Genomic DNA, 12,610 nt, shown 5'->3' on the forward strand with positions numbered 1-12,610 from the left:
CTACCTGTAAGGCAATTATAAACAGCGTGGAACACTATAATATCAGTGTTTAGTGCAACAATAAACTGTACATCTTTACTGCAAGAAGACATGCTTACCAAAGTGTATAATTTCTTCATCAGTAAGTACCCTTGACAAAGAATATATGTTGTGGCACGCTCCAAACAACAACAATAGGGGTTGGTGTCTGGCCCTGATGGATTCAGGATCCTGCACTAACTCTGGGCAAATCCGTTCAGTTGTCGTTGATATTGCGTTGAAGATTACACGAATGTTTTCTGCCTTCAGTTTGAAGAAAAAAAATAAGAAATAATACTGTAAGAGGCCTCATGACTTCTCTTCCGTTTGTCACTGTAGGTCAGTTGATGCAAGTAGACAGTTATTCAATTATTTAATGTGAAACCTAGCTTTGCATTCCCATCAGTGTAAATAATGCTGCAACCAAATTATAAGCGGGCATTTCTTCTTGCATCAATTGAACTTCTTCACAAAAACTGACATCATGCATCAACTCAACTTGTACACAAAAGGGAAATGTGAATATCAAGCAATGTATAACTATGACTAAAATTCACATGCAAGATGTGACAGTGTCAATCACAAAGTTTGGGTTAGAAACTAATTTCTGAACATTTCAACATATTTGATTGTGAGGAACAAGATAACATACTACTTTACAAAGCAATATCCAAATCCTGAAAAAATTACCGGTATTGTCCCTTTAGACTTACTTACATTATACACAATATTTATTGAAATAAACCAAGTAACAGGCCATTCTCGAGACTTATATGTGATCCTACATGTACCTCCTGACATATTCGGCAGTGTGCTGTATTAAAAAATATTTGAAACAAGAATGAAGTGTTTTCCTCCTCTTGAAAATGACTTAGCCTTTTGAGTTTCACAACAAATTTATGGATTCATACCAGTGAAATGTGAAAGAATGAGAGGTCATATGTGGTCATGAAAATGGCCAGTTAATGCTCTACAAGCTGTTACCTTGGAACTGAAAAAAAAATGAACTATGTAGATATGCAAACAAGCAAGTGATATTCAGAAAAGAACATCACAGTACTACTTCTGTGAACATAAGTAAACAGTTTGTAACTCCGCGCCCTTAAAAGGGGCATTAACTGTAACTTTTAGCTATTTTTAATATTCATTTCAGTGTATGACCTGCAGTTCTTGTTTTACTCCCTGAAGCATGGTAAATTGGCCAGTATTGTTTGTAGACACAACATGCACATGTTAACATACAAGCTGTACTGAAAAGCTGAATGCTGGATATTTCATCATGTTTCAGGGATTCAAACAAGAACAAGTCATCGTTGATGACACAGTCCCCACTTGTTAATGGGTACTTTGATTACATGTCCTCAGAGAGGATAGAGTCCTCTTCATTAATTGGTCTGTGATAAAATACTTTGATACAGATAGCGCTCAATGGCCAAGAATGACCTACATACAAGAAAGACCTACATATGTATGACATAGGGTTAATGTCCTTGTACCAACTTTGAATAAAATCGGTTGAGATATGCCTTAGTATTATGGTTCTGTACATGAAAAAATCGTAACAAAATGGCCGCACGGCAGCCATATTGGATCGTATCACATAACAAATTGACATGCATATGTATGACACTAGTCAATCTCCTTGTACCAACTTTGAATAAATTCGCTTGATACATGTCTGAGTATTATGGCTCTGTACATGAAAACATCGTAATAAAATGGCTGCCTAGCGGCCATATTGGATCGTATCACAAAACAAATAGACGTACATATGTATGACATTGGTCAATGTCCTTGTACCAACTTGGAATGAAATCGGTTGAGATATGCCTGAGTTTTGGCTCTATACATGAAAAAATTGTAATAAAATGGCCGCCTGGCGGCCATATTGGATCGTATTACAAAACAAATCGACGTGCATATCTATGACATTGGTCAATGTCCTTGTACCCAACTTTGAATAAAATTGGTTGAAACATGTCTGAGTTATGGCTCTGTACATGAAAATATCGTAATAAAAGGCCGCCTGGCGGCCATATTGGATCGTATCACAAACAAATCGACGTGCATCTGTATGACATATGAAGTAATCCTTGTACCAAGTTTTGAATGAAATCGCTCCTTGCATCTCTGAGATATCTGCGTGAACGGACGGACGCACGGACGCACGGACGCACGCACGCACGCACAGACATGACCAAACCTATAAGTCCCCCCGGACGGTGTCCGTGGGGACTAAAAGCAGTTGGCACACAGAACAACAACTCTGAAAAAGTATACAAAATTAGAGCTAATGGAACTTTGAAAAGATAAATGTCAGTATAACTGTGTGAATAATACTCACAAATGAAAAATAAAGAAAAAAATCTGTTTTTTCACCAGATGAATTGTAATAAAACACTTGCATGCTTAAATTACTTTTCAATTCTAACCTGGCAGCATTTGTCAACATGATTGCCAACAAATGATTTGCCATGATAAGCCTGCCTGGCTACATTTATTGATGCTAGGGCCCTATCTAGGGACTTTACGGTAGGTCCAGCCTCTTTGGGGAGACTGGATTTAAGAGCCTCTGCTTCCTCTTCCTGAAATGTGTAACAAAATGGAGTTTGCATTATTTACTGTTGGACCTTGTAAGCTGAAAGAAATATTGAAACACATTAATTTCAATCAAAATATTTATATCAATTTTAAATAACACATATCATAACCTTTTCTTTTGCTGTAGCAAGACACTGTTTCTTTTTCTTCATCAGACACTGTATTTGTGCCAGAGATCCATGGCCATCCTCCTCCTCATCGCTGCTATCATCATCGTCAAACACTGCTGCCTCAATTTCACTCCCTAGTTCTGTAGCCTTTTCAGTGCATTGCTTGGCCTCCTCCTCTATGGCTAACACCTTCCGAACTGTTTCAGCATAGACATCAAAGTGAGCAGGTTTTAAAAGAGGCTCATCAATCTCTCCATAATGCTTGTGCTGAAAACTTAAAATTTTATAATCAAGTTCAGCACAAGCATTTTCAAACATCCGGAAGAATCTTAGGAAGATTCCCAGGCTTAGGTGTAACACTGGAATAGAGACCTATATCAGAAGAAAAGCAAAATCAATGATCAAACCATGTTCTATTGAAGAGAGATAGAAAAGGGTTATTAAATAGTCCAAAAATGTCACATATTCAAGTGAAAGAAAAATGAAAATGCTACAAACCCTGTCTAAGGGAATATTGAAAGTATGGCTTCTGGATACAATTTTTGAAGTCAGCTGCTTGACTGCGTTTGCTGCCAGCTGCAACAAATTTAGCATGACATGTGTCCAGGTCATCAAGAGTCCTTTCTGCAATATTGGGTCTCTCTTCTGGTGACATAACTGCCTCTGATTTGGTAACATAACACCAAAGGCAGTAGTATTTTCCTGAAATGCACAAAAGTAGAATCCTTAAAGCTCCGTCAACAAAGTTTTTGGCAATTTGTTCTGTATTTTTGTTCTGTATATCAGTTATGGTTCCTTGGTCCACTACCCTGAGACATAATGACATACAAAGTAGACTGACACAGCCAAATGTATGAAAGCTTGTTATTGTAGCATGCTTTTTTGAATAAGACAAGTATCTAAAGTTGATACACATAGATAGAATACTGTAAATATAGCAAACAGCACAGTTGTCTCTCAAGGAGCAAACTTGTGCATTTCTGTCTGTAAATATATGTGTGTCAACAACATATATTAATTATTATTACTACTCAACCTGTAGATTAGTGGCATACATTAGAACAGTGGAAACTGTAATTTTGTCATATAAGAGTACTGCTACTCTACATGCAAAGTGTTACCACAGAACACTTTATTTTTGATGAGATGACACAAACTATGCCCACAAACATGTAAGCCCATTCATCTTCAAGTGCCTTATAATACATCTTATCAAACCAAGGTACTCACCACTGGGCCCTGAAAGACCATAGATTCTTCCAAGATATTCATAGTCTCCCATTGTATGGACTACAATTGTTTTATCTCTAAAATTGAATACATGGTGTTCATTAATTGAATAGATAAATAAATAAAGTGCACACACTATGTATCTACTGACAATACAAAACAAACTTACAGTAGTGGATGATAAATGTCACACTAATTATCATACCATAATACAGCAAAAAAAGAGTCGGCTTCCAGTCAGCTTAACTAGGCTCACATAGTGTTAACACAGTGTTATAGTGGTGTTGTCAGAGTTGTGCACAAAAAGGTTCCAACTTGGCCGTTGGTTAACCCGGCAATGCAAAGCCAGTGCTGAAAATGACTGTTGATCTGTACTGTTGGCATCTGAAAGAAATGTACGCTGATTTGAGTTATTAGTTTAAATAAATGTAATCCACTGAAAACTAACTGCCACTGGGGAAATTAAGAACTGCCTGAAATAAAAGGAAAGGTGAATTCATTTGAACATGGTCAATCTCAGCTGTTGTAATGGAAATGACATGAGTAACTCCTGTAAAAGAGAAAACAGAATAGGTGAAAGTTTGATATTTGATCACTTACTTCCATTTATGGCCATCAAGTTGGTCAATCTGCTTTTGTACACCCCCATTGCTGTCCTCAAGTTGACCTCACTATCAGCAGCAGCAAATAGGTTCCATACAACAGAGTGCTTCAGAGAATTGGGGGACTCCACATTACAGATTTCAAACACACTTTTCATGTATCCTTTCCCCTTATCACCTCCTACTTTCATCCATATCTGGTCTTTTGGGATGTAACCATCATGTGTAGTGAGTTTGTTTTCACTGAAAAGAAAAAAAATCACTGATATCATTATTTAGGGTCACAATTGATTATGTGCAAACAAGTGAATTTCAGTCTCCCTAAAATCCACTTATCAACAATATGAATGTCACCTATAGAGTTAAATGATGGTCATTGTCACTTTGAAATATCTGGTATCAATCCCTGACTACAAAGGGCACTTAATCAAGTCTAACTGAATTGACTTTAAGTTTCTGAAAGCAAAAACTATGCTTGTTCTTGATCTACTGAAATCTACAGGTTTACCTTTCCAAGTAATCCAAGTAGCTGACAACAGTTTGCACAAGATCCTGCACTGCTACACAAGGTGCCAGACGGATCTCAGTGTCCTGTTTATTATCAGGGCCTCTTACAGTGAATACAAAGGGAAGGTTTACAGCAGATAATGGATACTTCCTGTTAGTGGCAAGCTGTCTCTCTATCCTCTCACTACCTAAGTTCACTCTCCAACTACGAAGCCATCTAATGAATAAACAATACGCATCAATAAATCAAAAGTACCTGCACTAAGTACCTGATAATTCAAACAAAACATTTTACATTTGCATACAATATACAATGTCAAAATTCGATATATCAACAGTTGGCTAACATTGGCCATGAAAAAGTTACAATGAACAGAAAAACTTCCAAGCTACTACATTTTACACAAATTTTCTTGGGAACTATTTCACTCGCTTTGATGCTGACATCTACCTCGGCAAATCATACAATAAAGATGTCAACTAATACAACTTTTTAAAACAATTGATCACATATATCTGTGCATTCGAGCAATTGTAACGACAGTGCACTGCACTACCAAACTACTTGGTTACTACATGAAGGTACTAACCGTTTCAGTGATCGAAGCTTGTTCCATGGCAAACTTAAGCTAGATTTCAGGATAAGACCAGCGCCGTCAGGAATGTTTGGTGTAAGACCCAATTCTCCAAGAATGACATCTTTCTCATCCTTTTTTATCCTCTTTATTTCCTTTTGTTGTTGCACTGTTGAGTAATCATCACCACCAGCAAGTCTGCTCCGGGTCTCTTCCACCCACTTGGCCCTCATTGCTTTTGTCCGCTCACTGACTTCTCCAGATACTTTCCTGGCCTGGGGTACATAGGTTTGGCATAAGGGCTACACAGGAAAAAAAATCAGAAACTATCATTATGTGCCACTTTTATGCCAACAGGAATAAAGTTAAAGATCCCTGAAAAATCTTTACGCTTTAATTATAACTATTTATATGCACTGTATTTATCTCTGCACTTTATTATAACTGTATTTATATGCAGCTCTTTTTTCAATTATTCACTCTGAAAAATCTTTCCTCACATATGAATGACAATAGAAGTGACTGGTATAACTCCTAACAATCAGAAAAATAAAGTCCTTACCTGTCCCTTTGTCTTTAGTTTTATTGGTGCACCAGATTTGTAACCTGCAGTCGCTGACAGTTTTCTCTTGATGCACGCAGTTGTCAATTCCTCAAAACCTGGAGTTTCATCAAGGTTATCTGACTCTAGCAGGGTTTGTATTGCTTTCTGTGTGTACACGCACTATTATCTTGACTGATGTTGGGATCTATACGATCATTTCTATCAGGATCACTTCTAGCATGGATATTTGTATTTGTTGCAATGTAATCATGATCACAAACTACTGGGGCTGACTTTTAGGACACTGATTCTCATGTTGGATAAGGTTTTCAAGATTAAGAATTGCAACGCATCCCTTAATACTGTGCTCACATTTTACACGAAGAGAAAGCAATAAATTAAATACCACATTGGGAATTGATGATATGGAATTAGATGTAATTTGCGTGCGGCAGACAGGACAACTTTGAGTGGTGTTAATCCACTCAGATATGCATTCTGCACAAAATATATGGCCCCCTCCATCACAATTACAATCTACCAAAACAGGCTTATCGAATATCTGCTTACAGATACTAAAAATTAAATCCAAATTGTCACCAACACATCTATCAACAGGAATGTCATTATCACTGAGACTTCTGACTGCTTTCTGTTCAATGACTATAAGTATTTCGCTTGCATTTTCGGTATTGACACCAGCTGTTTCACAAGTACCTTTTGCAGTCTGCTGTAAGCCATCGGACAGTACTTTGGGCCTTCCCCTATTCTTTCTCTCCTTGCACTTTCTTCCGGGTTTACTCATTCGAGCACAAACAAAACAGTGTCCTATTCGCGGATGTTTGTTCCAGTGTATGGGGACAGTCCCGGGCCTGTATACTTTGCCGTTAGCCTTGGATACTCTGTACGTGACAATACTACGTTTACATGCATTGCAAAATTTCGTAGGGTGTACACCGCCTACATCTTCTACGACGTTCAAGCCAAAACAATCGTGTACAGTCCCTGTCAGCAACTTTGAGCAGATTCGACAATGTGTTTGAAGGTAATTTTCATGATCGGTCACAGATTTCGCCATCATGACAACATTCACTGAAAGTTACCAAACGAGCAATTTTGGCGCCACACAGCGATTTATAGGTCATTTTGGAAAAATGCCAACGTAAACAGAAAATAACCAAGGGAACGGCAATGTCACAGTTTCATTGGATAAAACCCACTCAACAACGAAAAATTGGTTTCAAGACATAAACAATATGTTTATTTGAAATTTCGACCCCTAAAAATACATATACATCTACATGAATGTTACTTGCCTCTGTCCGTGCTTGAAAATCGCGATCGAAATTGAAGTCAAATCACTGCAACTTCACCTCCACGTAAAACAAACGTCCGAACGGCCGACGTACTGCCGACAACTCCCGAGTCTAACCGAACTCTCAAAACAATATATACCTGCGATAATATCGAACAAATCCGAATATTTCCGAGTACGAAGCATACACTCGATGAGCACAATCAAGATGGCGACCTCTAACGAAGCAAGTCACGTTACAAAATCTCGCGCAATCTCGCCATGCGCGTGAGTTCGCTAAGTTTCCGTATACAAGCTATCTGAACACCCGTGCATGAGAGAGTTGTGGACCGGAGAATTGCCTAGTGAAGAGAACTTAGCACAGTTTGTTGTTGAGACTCGTGACAGATTAGCGCAGATGACAGATCTGGCTACAGAAAACCTGTCCACCGCTCAGAAGAAACAGAAAGTATGGTATGACCGAACTGCGAGAGAAAGAGAGTTCCAGATAGGGGACCAGGTGCTGATTTTGTTGCCATCGTCCACCAACAAATTGCAAGCACAATGGCAGGGACCATACAAAGTAACCAAGAGGATTTCTACAGTTGACTATGAAGTAGAGATAGGAAACAAGAGAAAGAAGAAGAAAGTGTATCATGTGAACATGTTGCGAAAGTGGTTTTCAAGAGAAGGGACTGCCTTTCTTGTGAGGAAAACTGATGAAGACTATGATGAGTCTGTGCCCAGTGGAAATGATATTGCCATTGGTGTCTTCCGAGGAGACATGGAAAGATGTTGAGATATACAGTGGATTGACAGATGTACAGAGGGCAGAAGCAACAGCGTTGTTAGAAGAGTTCGGTGATTTGTTTACTGACTGTCCTGGACGCACACCACTCATAGAGCATAGTATTACTACAACCACAGAACAACCTGTTCGGCTCAGACCCTACAGACTTCCTGAGTCTTTGAAGGAAACAGTCAAGGTGGAACTGAGTAAGATGCTGAAGGCCGGCACAATACAGAAGTCACATAGTCCGTACGCTGCTTCTATTATTCTTGTCAAGAAAAAGGACCAATCATGGCTTTTTTGCATAGACTATCGCGGACTGAACAAAGTGACGGAGTTTGACCCATTTCCCATGCCGCGTACAGATGAGATGATTGAGAAGTTAGGGATGGCCAACTATATAACCAGTATCGACCTAACTAAAGGGTATTGGCAGATACCTTTGGACAGAGATGCCAGAGCCAGTCTGCATTCATCACACCATATGGCCAGTATGAATTCCTTGTGATGCCCTTTGGTATGCAAAACGCCCCCGCAACCTTTATGAGGTTGATGCAGATGGTACTTGATGGATGTCAAGAGTTTGTCAATTCATACTTTGATGATGTTGATACTGCCGATCAAACATGGAATGAGCATATTGAGCACCTCAGACAACTATTGTCAGAATCAGAGATGCGGGACTGACAATTCGACCAAGCAAATGTAAAGTTGGATTTCCAGAAGTTCCAGTGGTTGGACACATTGCAGGATGTGGCAAAGTGAAACCCCAGCCAGAGAAAATTAAAGCAGTACAGAGTTTTCCGAGACCAGTAACGAAAACTGATGTCAGAGCGTTCCTGGGCCTAGTTGGATACTACAGGCGTTTTATACCCAACTTTTCAAGTATTGCTTGTCCGTTGACAGAGTTAACCAAGAAAGGTGTACCTACACGAGTAAGCTGGACCACAGAGTGTGAAGAGGCTTTTGCAGAGCTGAAGAAGTTATGACTTCGTATCCTGTGTTGAGTAATCCTGACTTCAACAAGCCCTTCATCGTCCAGGTGGATGCAAGTAACAGAGGGATTGGCGCTGTACTTAGCCAAGTTGATGATGACAACGAAGAGCACCCTATTGCTTACTTAAGTCGCAAGCTCGCTCAGAGAGAAATTAACTATTCTACCATAGAGCGGGAATGTTTGAGTATTGTTTGGGCTATACAATCATTGAGACATTACCTGTTTGGTAAGCATTTTATTGTTCAAACAAATCATCATCCATTGCGTTGGTTGTTACATATGAAAGATAAGAATCAGAGACTTTTGCGGTGGAGTTTGATACTTCAAGAGTACTCATTTGACATTGTTCATCTTAAAGCACTGCGTAAAAACACTATAATACTTACTGTATTAGCATGGATTATTGCCTGTATTTTAACTGAAGAGTGCATATACAAATGAATACAGTCAAGAATCCATTGTTTGTATTCAGCAAGCCTATATTCACGTGGATTCATGTGAATTCACGTGTATTATTCTATAATACAGGCAACTCATTAATGTGAATTTATCTGTATTATTGCATTTTCATGCAGTGAAGGTACTGCAAACAGTAATGCAGATGTTTGTCTCGTGCATGGGTAAATTAAAGCCCTAAAAATCATTTGAGCCATAATGTGATATGCTCCAGACTTTTGCTATTGACGACACATTGAGTATTATTCTTTCCCAGTGCTCTTATGCTTTTTCAGAAACGGGGTTCTGACTCATAAGGGGGGGGGGGGGGAGGAATGTGATGATTTTTGGGACTACATTGTTTTTTGTACCCATGTATACATTCATAGGTATGAGTAAACAGTGATCCTTTCACTGGCGTATGGATATGTAAGTGCTTACCATGTGCTTTTGAGTTATGGCGTTATGCAATAAAGGTGTTAGTGTTCAGTTGTAAAGAACAAGACCTCGTCGTGATTGAGTTTGCGTATCGGTGGATGCGAGATCATGACAATCAGATAACCTATGAGTTATTTGCTGTTTCCTTATAGCCTCAAATTATAGTGAATCAACATTTCGGTGAAATTCCAAAATCAAATTTCTTGTACAACCATTGACTTGAAACCACTCTAGTCTAATCATGAATATTAATACTAGTAATTAGGTGTACATAAATGCAAAGTTAACTTGTTTGTATTGGAAAAAAAATTATTCATAGTTCATTATACACTGCCACGTATAGTGAATGGACATTTCAGTGAATTCCAAAATCGAATTTCTTGCCCAAACCATTGACTTGAAACCACTGTAGTCTAATCATGATTATTAATACTAGTAATTAGGTGTACATAAATGCACAGGTTTTCCTATTTTTTTATTTTAAAAAAATTATTTATAGGGTTTCATCATAGACTGCCATGTATAGTGAATCAACATTCGGTGAAATTCCAAAATCAAATTTCTTGCACACACATTGACTTGTAACCACTCTAGTCTAATCAAGAACATACATATCAAAAATCACGCATACATAAATACATAGATTGCAAATAATAATTCGTCTATGAATTTCTGCAAGAAATTTCCAAGTCCCAACTCCCATAAAATCCGTTCCATCCATTGAGATTTGAGTGATGTACCCCGCAAGAACTTATGCGTCGGGCAAAGCGAATGAAAGTTTGCACGCTCAAAGAAAGTGTCCAAAGGCGTGCGCCCTCTATATAATCATATAATGACTTTAAACATAATAATAAAGACGTTACACATAATAATAATGGCGTGCACACATAATATATTGACGCTACTAAATAATATATTGACATTACCTTATAATATAATGGCCTTTTCAATTCATATAATGCTGTGATCTAACAATATATAAGCACTACTTAATCATGTACTGTTATTGACTCGAAATATAACGGCATTGCCTATTCACATGTGGATGTCACCTAATTATATATTTACGGAACTTATGATATATTGACACAAACTCATAATATAAAGGCGTCACCTAATCATGTATTGACACAACCTAATCATATATTGATGTCACCTAATTATGTAATAACAGCACCTTATTATATATTGATTACCACCTTTATAATATGAAGGTGTCACCTAATCACATATTGACACGACCTAGTCATATAAAGGCATTACTAAATCATATATTGATGTCACCTAATTATATAATAACAGCACTTTATGATATATTGATACCACCTTATAATATAAAGGCGTCACCTAATCATATATTGACACGACCTAACCATATAAAGGCATTATAAATCATATATTGATGTCACCTAATTATATAATAACAGCACCTTATGATATATTGATACCACCTTATAATATAAAGGCGTCACCTAATCATATATTGACACTACCTAATCATATAAAGGCATGACTAAATCATATGTAGATGTCACCTAATTATATAAGAACAGCACTTTATGATATATTGATACCACCTTATAGTATAAAGGCGTCACTAGTCATATATTGACACGACCTAACCATATAAAGGCATTACTAAATCACATATTGACGTCACCTAATTATATAAGAACAACACCTTATGATATATTGACACCATCTTATAATAAAAAGGCGTCACCTAATCATATATTATACGACTCATCATATAAAGGCATGACTCTGATGTCATCTCATCAAATACAGCAAATAAACCTCAGAAGGCAGCAATGACGTTCCATATGATACAGCTCGAAGATTTTACATTGAGCCTCGTTTTCGAGGCAGCTGCTGACGTTTACAGTATCTGACAGCGCTGCAAAATCTTATATATACAGCCTCGTTCTGATGAAGCTGAGCTGAGTAAGTTTCTTACATATTGAACCTCGTTCTGATACAGCGATACAGCTGCAAAAAGTTTACATATATCGGGCCTGAGCGTTCTGATGATACAACTACACACAGCAAAATCTACATACAGTCTCGTTCTGAGGGCACAACTATAGCTGGGAAGTTTTATACACAGACTCGGTGGGTAAATTTTACATACAGACTCGTTCTGAAGAGAGCTATAGCTGAGAAGTTTTATACACAGACTATGTGGGAAGATTTTACATACCAACTCGTTCTGAAGACAGCACGCTGGGAAGTTTTATACACAGACTCGGTGGAAAATTTTAAATACAGTTAGCTGGGAAGTTTTATACACAGACTCGGTGGTAAAATTTTACATACAGCTAGCTGGGAAGTTTTATACACAGACTCTGTGGAGAAACTTTTACATACAGACTCGTCTTGGATTAAGTGTAATACCTGGTGATGCTTGTGCTCAGAAAGTGTGATTGAACTCTGGCCAGTATCGTACGTGGCTAGACCCTGGCAAGACGA

At 38.0% G+C, this 12,610-nt stretch overlaps 2 protein-coding genes across 2 annotated transcripts; both read right to left on the reverse strand.

The window, feature by feature from the left end:
- Positions 1-2,271: 2,271 nt before the first annotated feature.
- Positions 2,272-4,283, reverse strand: LOC139132945 (uncharacterized). Its single transcript, XM_070699287.1, has 3 exons — positions 3,960-4,283; positions 3,228-3,431; positions 2,272-3,101 (listed from the first exon to the last, which is right to left on the reverse strand). Exons 1-3 carry the CDS (start codon positions 3,999-4,001, stop codon positions 2,709-2,711), a joined length of 639 nt encoding a protein of 212 aa, XP_070555388.1. The 5' UTR covers positions 4,002-4,283; the 3' UTR covers positions 2,272-2,708.
- A 268-nt stretch (positions 4,284-4,551) lies between these two features.
- On the reverse strand, positions 4,552-6,992 carry LOC139132691 (uncharacterized). Its single transcript, XM_070698958.1, has 5 exons — positions 6,792-6,992; positions 6,206-6,352; positions 5,659-5,945; positions 5,070-5,285; positions 4,552-4,804 (listed from the first exon to the last, which is right to left on the reverse strand). Exons 1-5 carry the CDS (start codon positions 6,990-6,992, stop codon positions 4,552-4,554), a joined length of 1,104 nt encoding a protein of 367 aa, XP_070555059.1.
- Positions 6,993-12,610: the final 5,618 nt, after the last annotated feature.

The sequence above is a fragment of the Ptychodera flava genome, chromosome 5, assembly GCF_041260155.1.
Source record: "Ptychodera flava strain L36383 chromosome 5, AS_Pfla_20210202, whole genome shotgun sequence".
Lineage (NCBI taxonomy): Eukaryota > Metazoa > Hemichordata > Enteropneusta > Ptychoderidae > Ptychodera > Ptychodera flava.

Bases quoted from the DNA above. Each gene is read 5' to 3' on its own strand.
- LOC139132945 (XM_070699287.1), bottom strand. From the start codon at position 4,001: ATGAATATCTTGGAAGAATCTATGGTCTTTCAGGGCCCAGTG. The intron at 3,432-3,959 runs GTGAGTACCTTG...TGTGCATTTCAG, and splicing joins TGGTCTTTCAGGGCCCAGTG to GAAAATACTACTGCCTTTGG. The intron at 3,102-3,227 runs GTTTGTAGCATT...CTTCTGATATAG, and splicing joins TCAATATTCCCTTAGACAGG to GTCTCTATTCCAGTGTTACA.
- LOC139132691 (XM_070698958.1), bottom strand. From the start codon at position 6,992: ATGAGTAAACCCGGAAGAAAGTGCAAGGAGAGAAAGAATAGGGGAAGG. The intron at 5,946-6,205 runs GTAAGGACTTTA...TTTCCTGTGTAG, and splicing joins AACTAAAGACAAAGGGACAG to CCCTTATGCCAAACCTATGT. The intron at 4,805-5,069 runs GTAAACCTGTAG...TTTTCTTTTCAG, and splicing joins TACTTGGATTACTTGGAAAG to TGAAAACAAACTCACTACAC.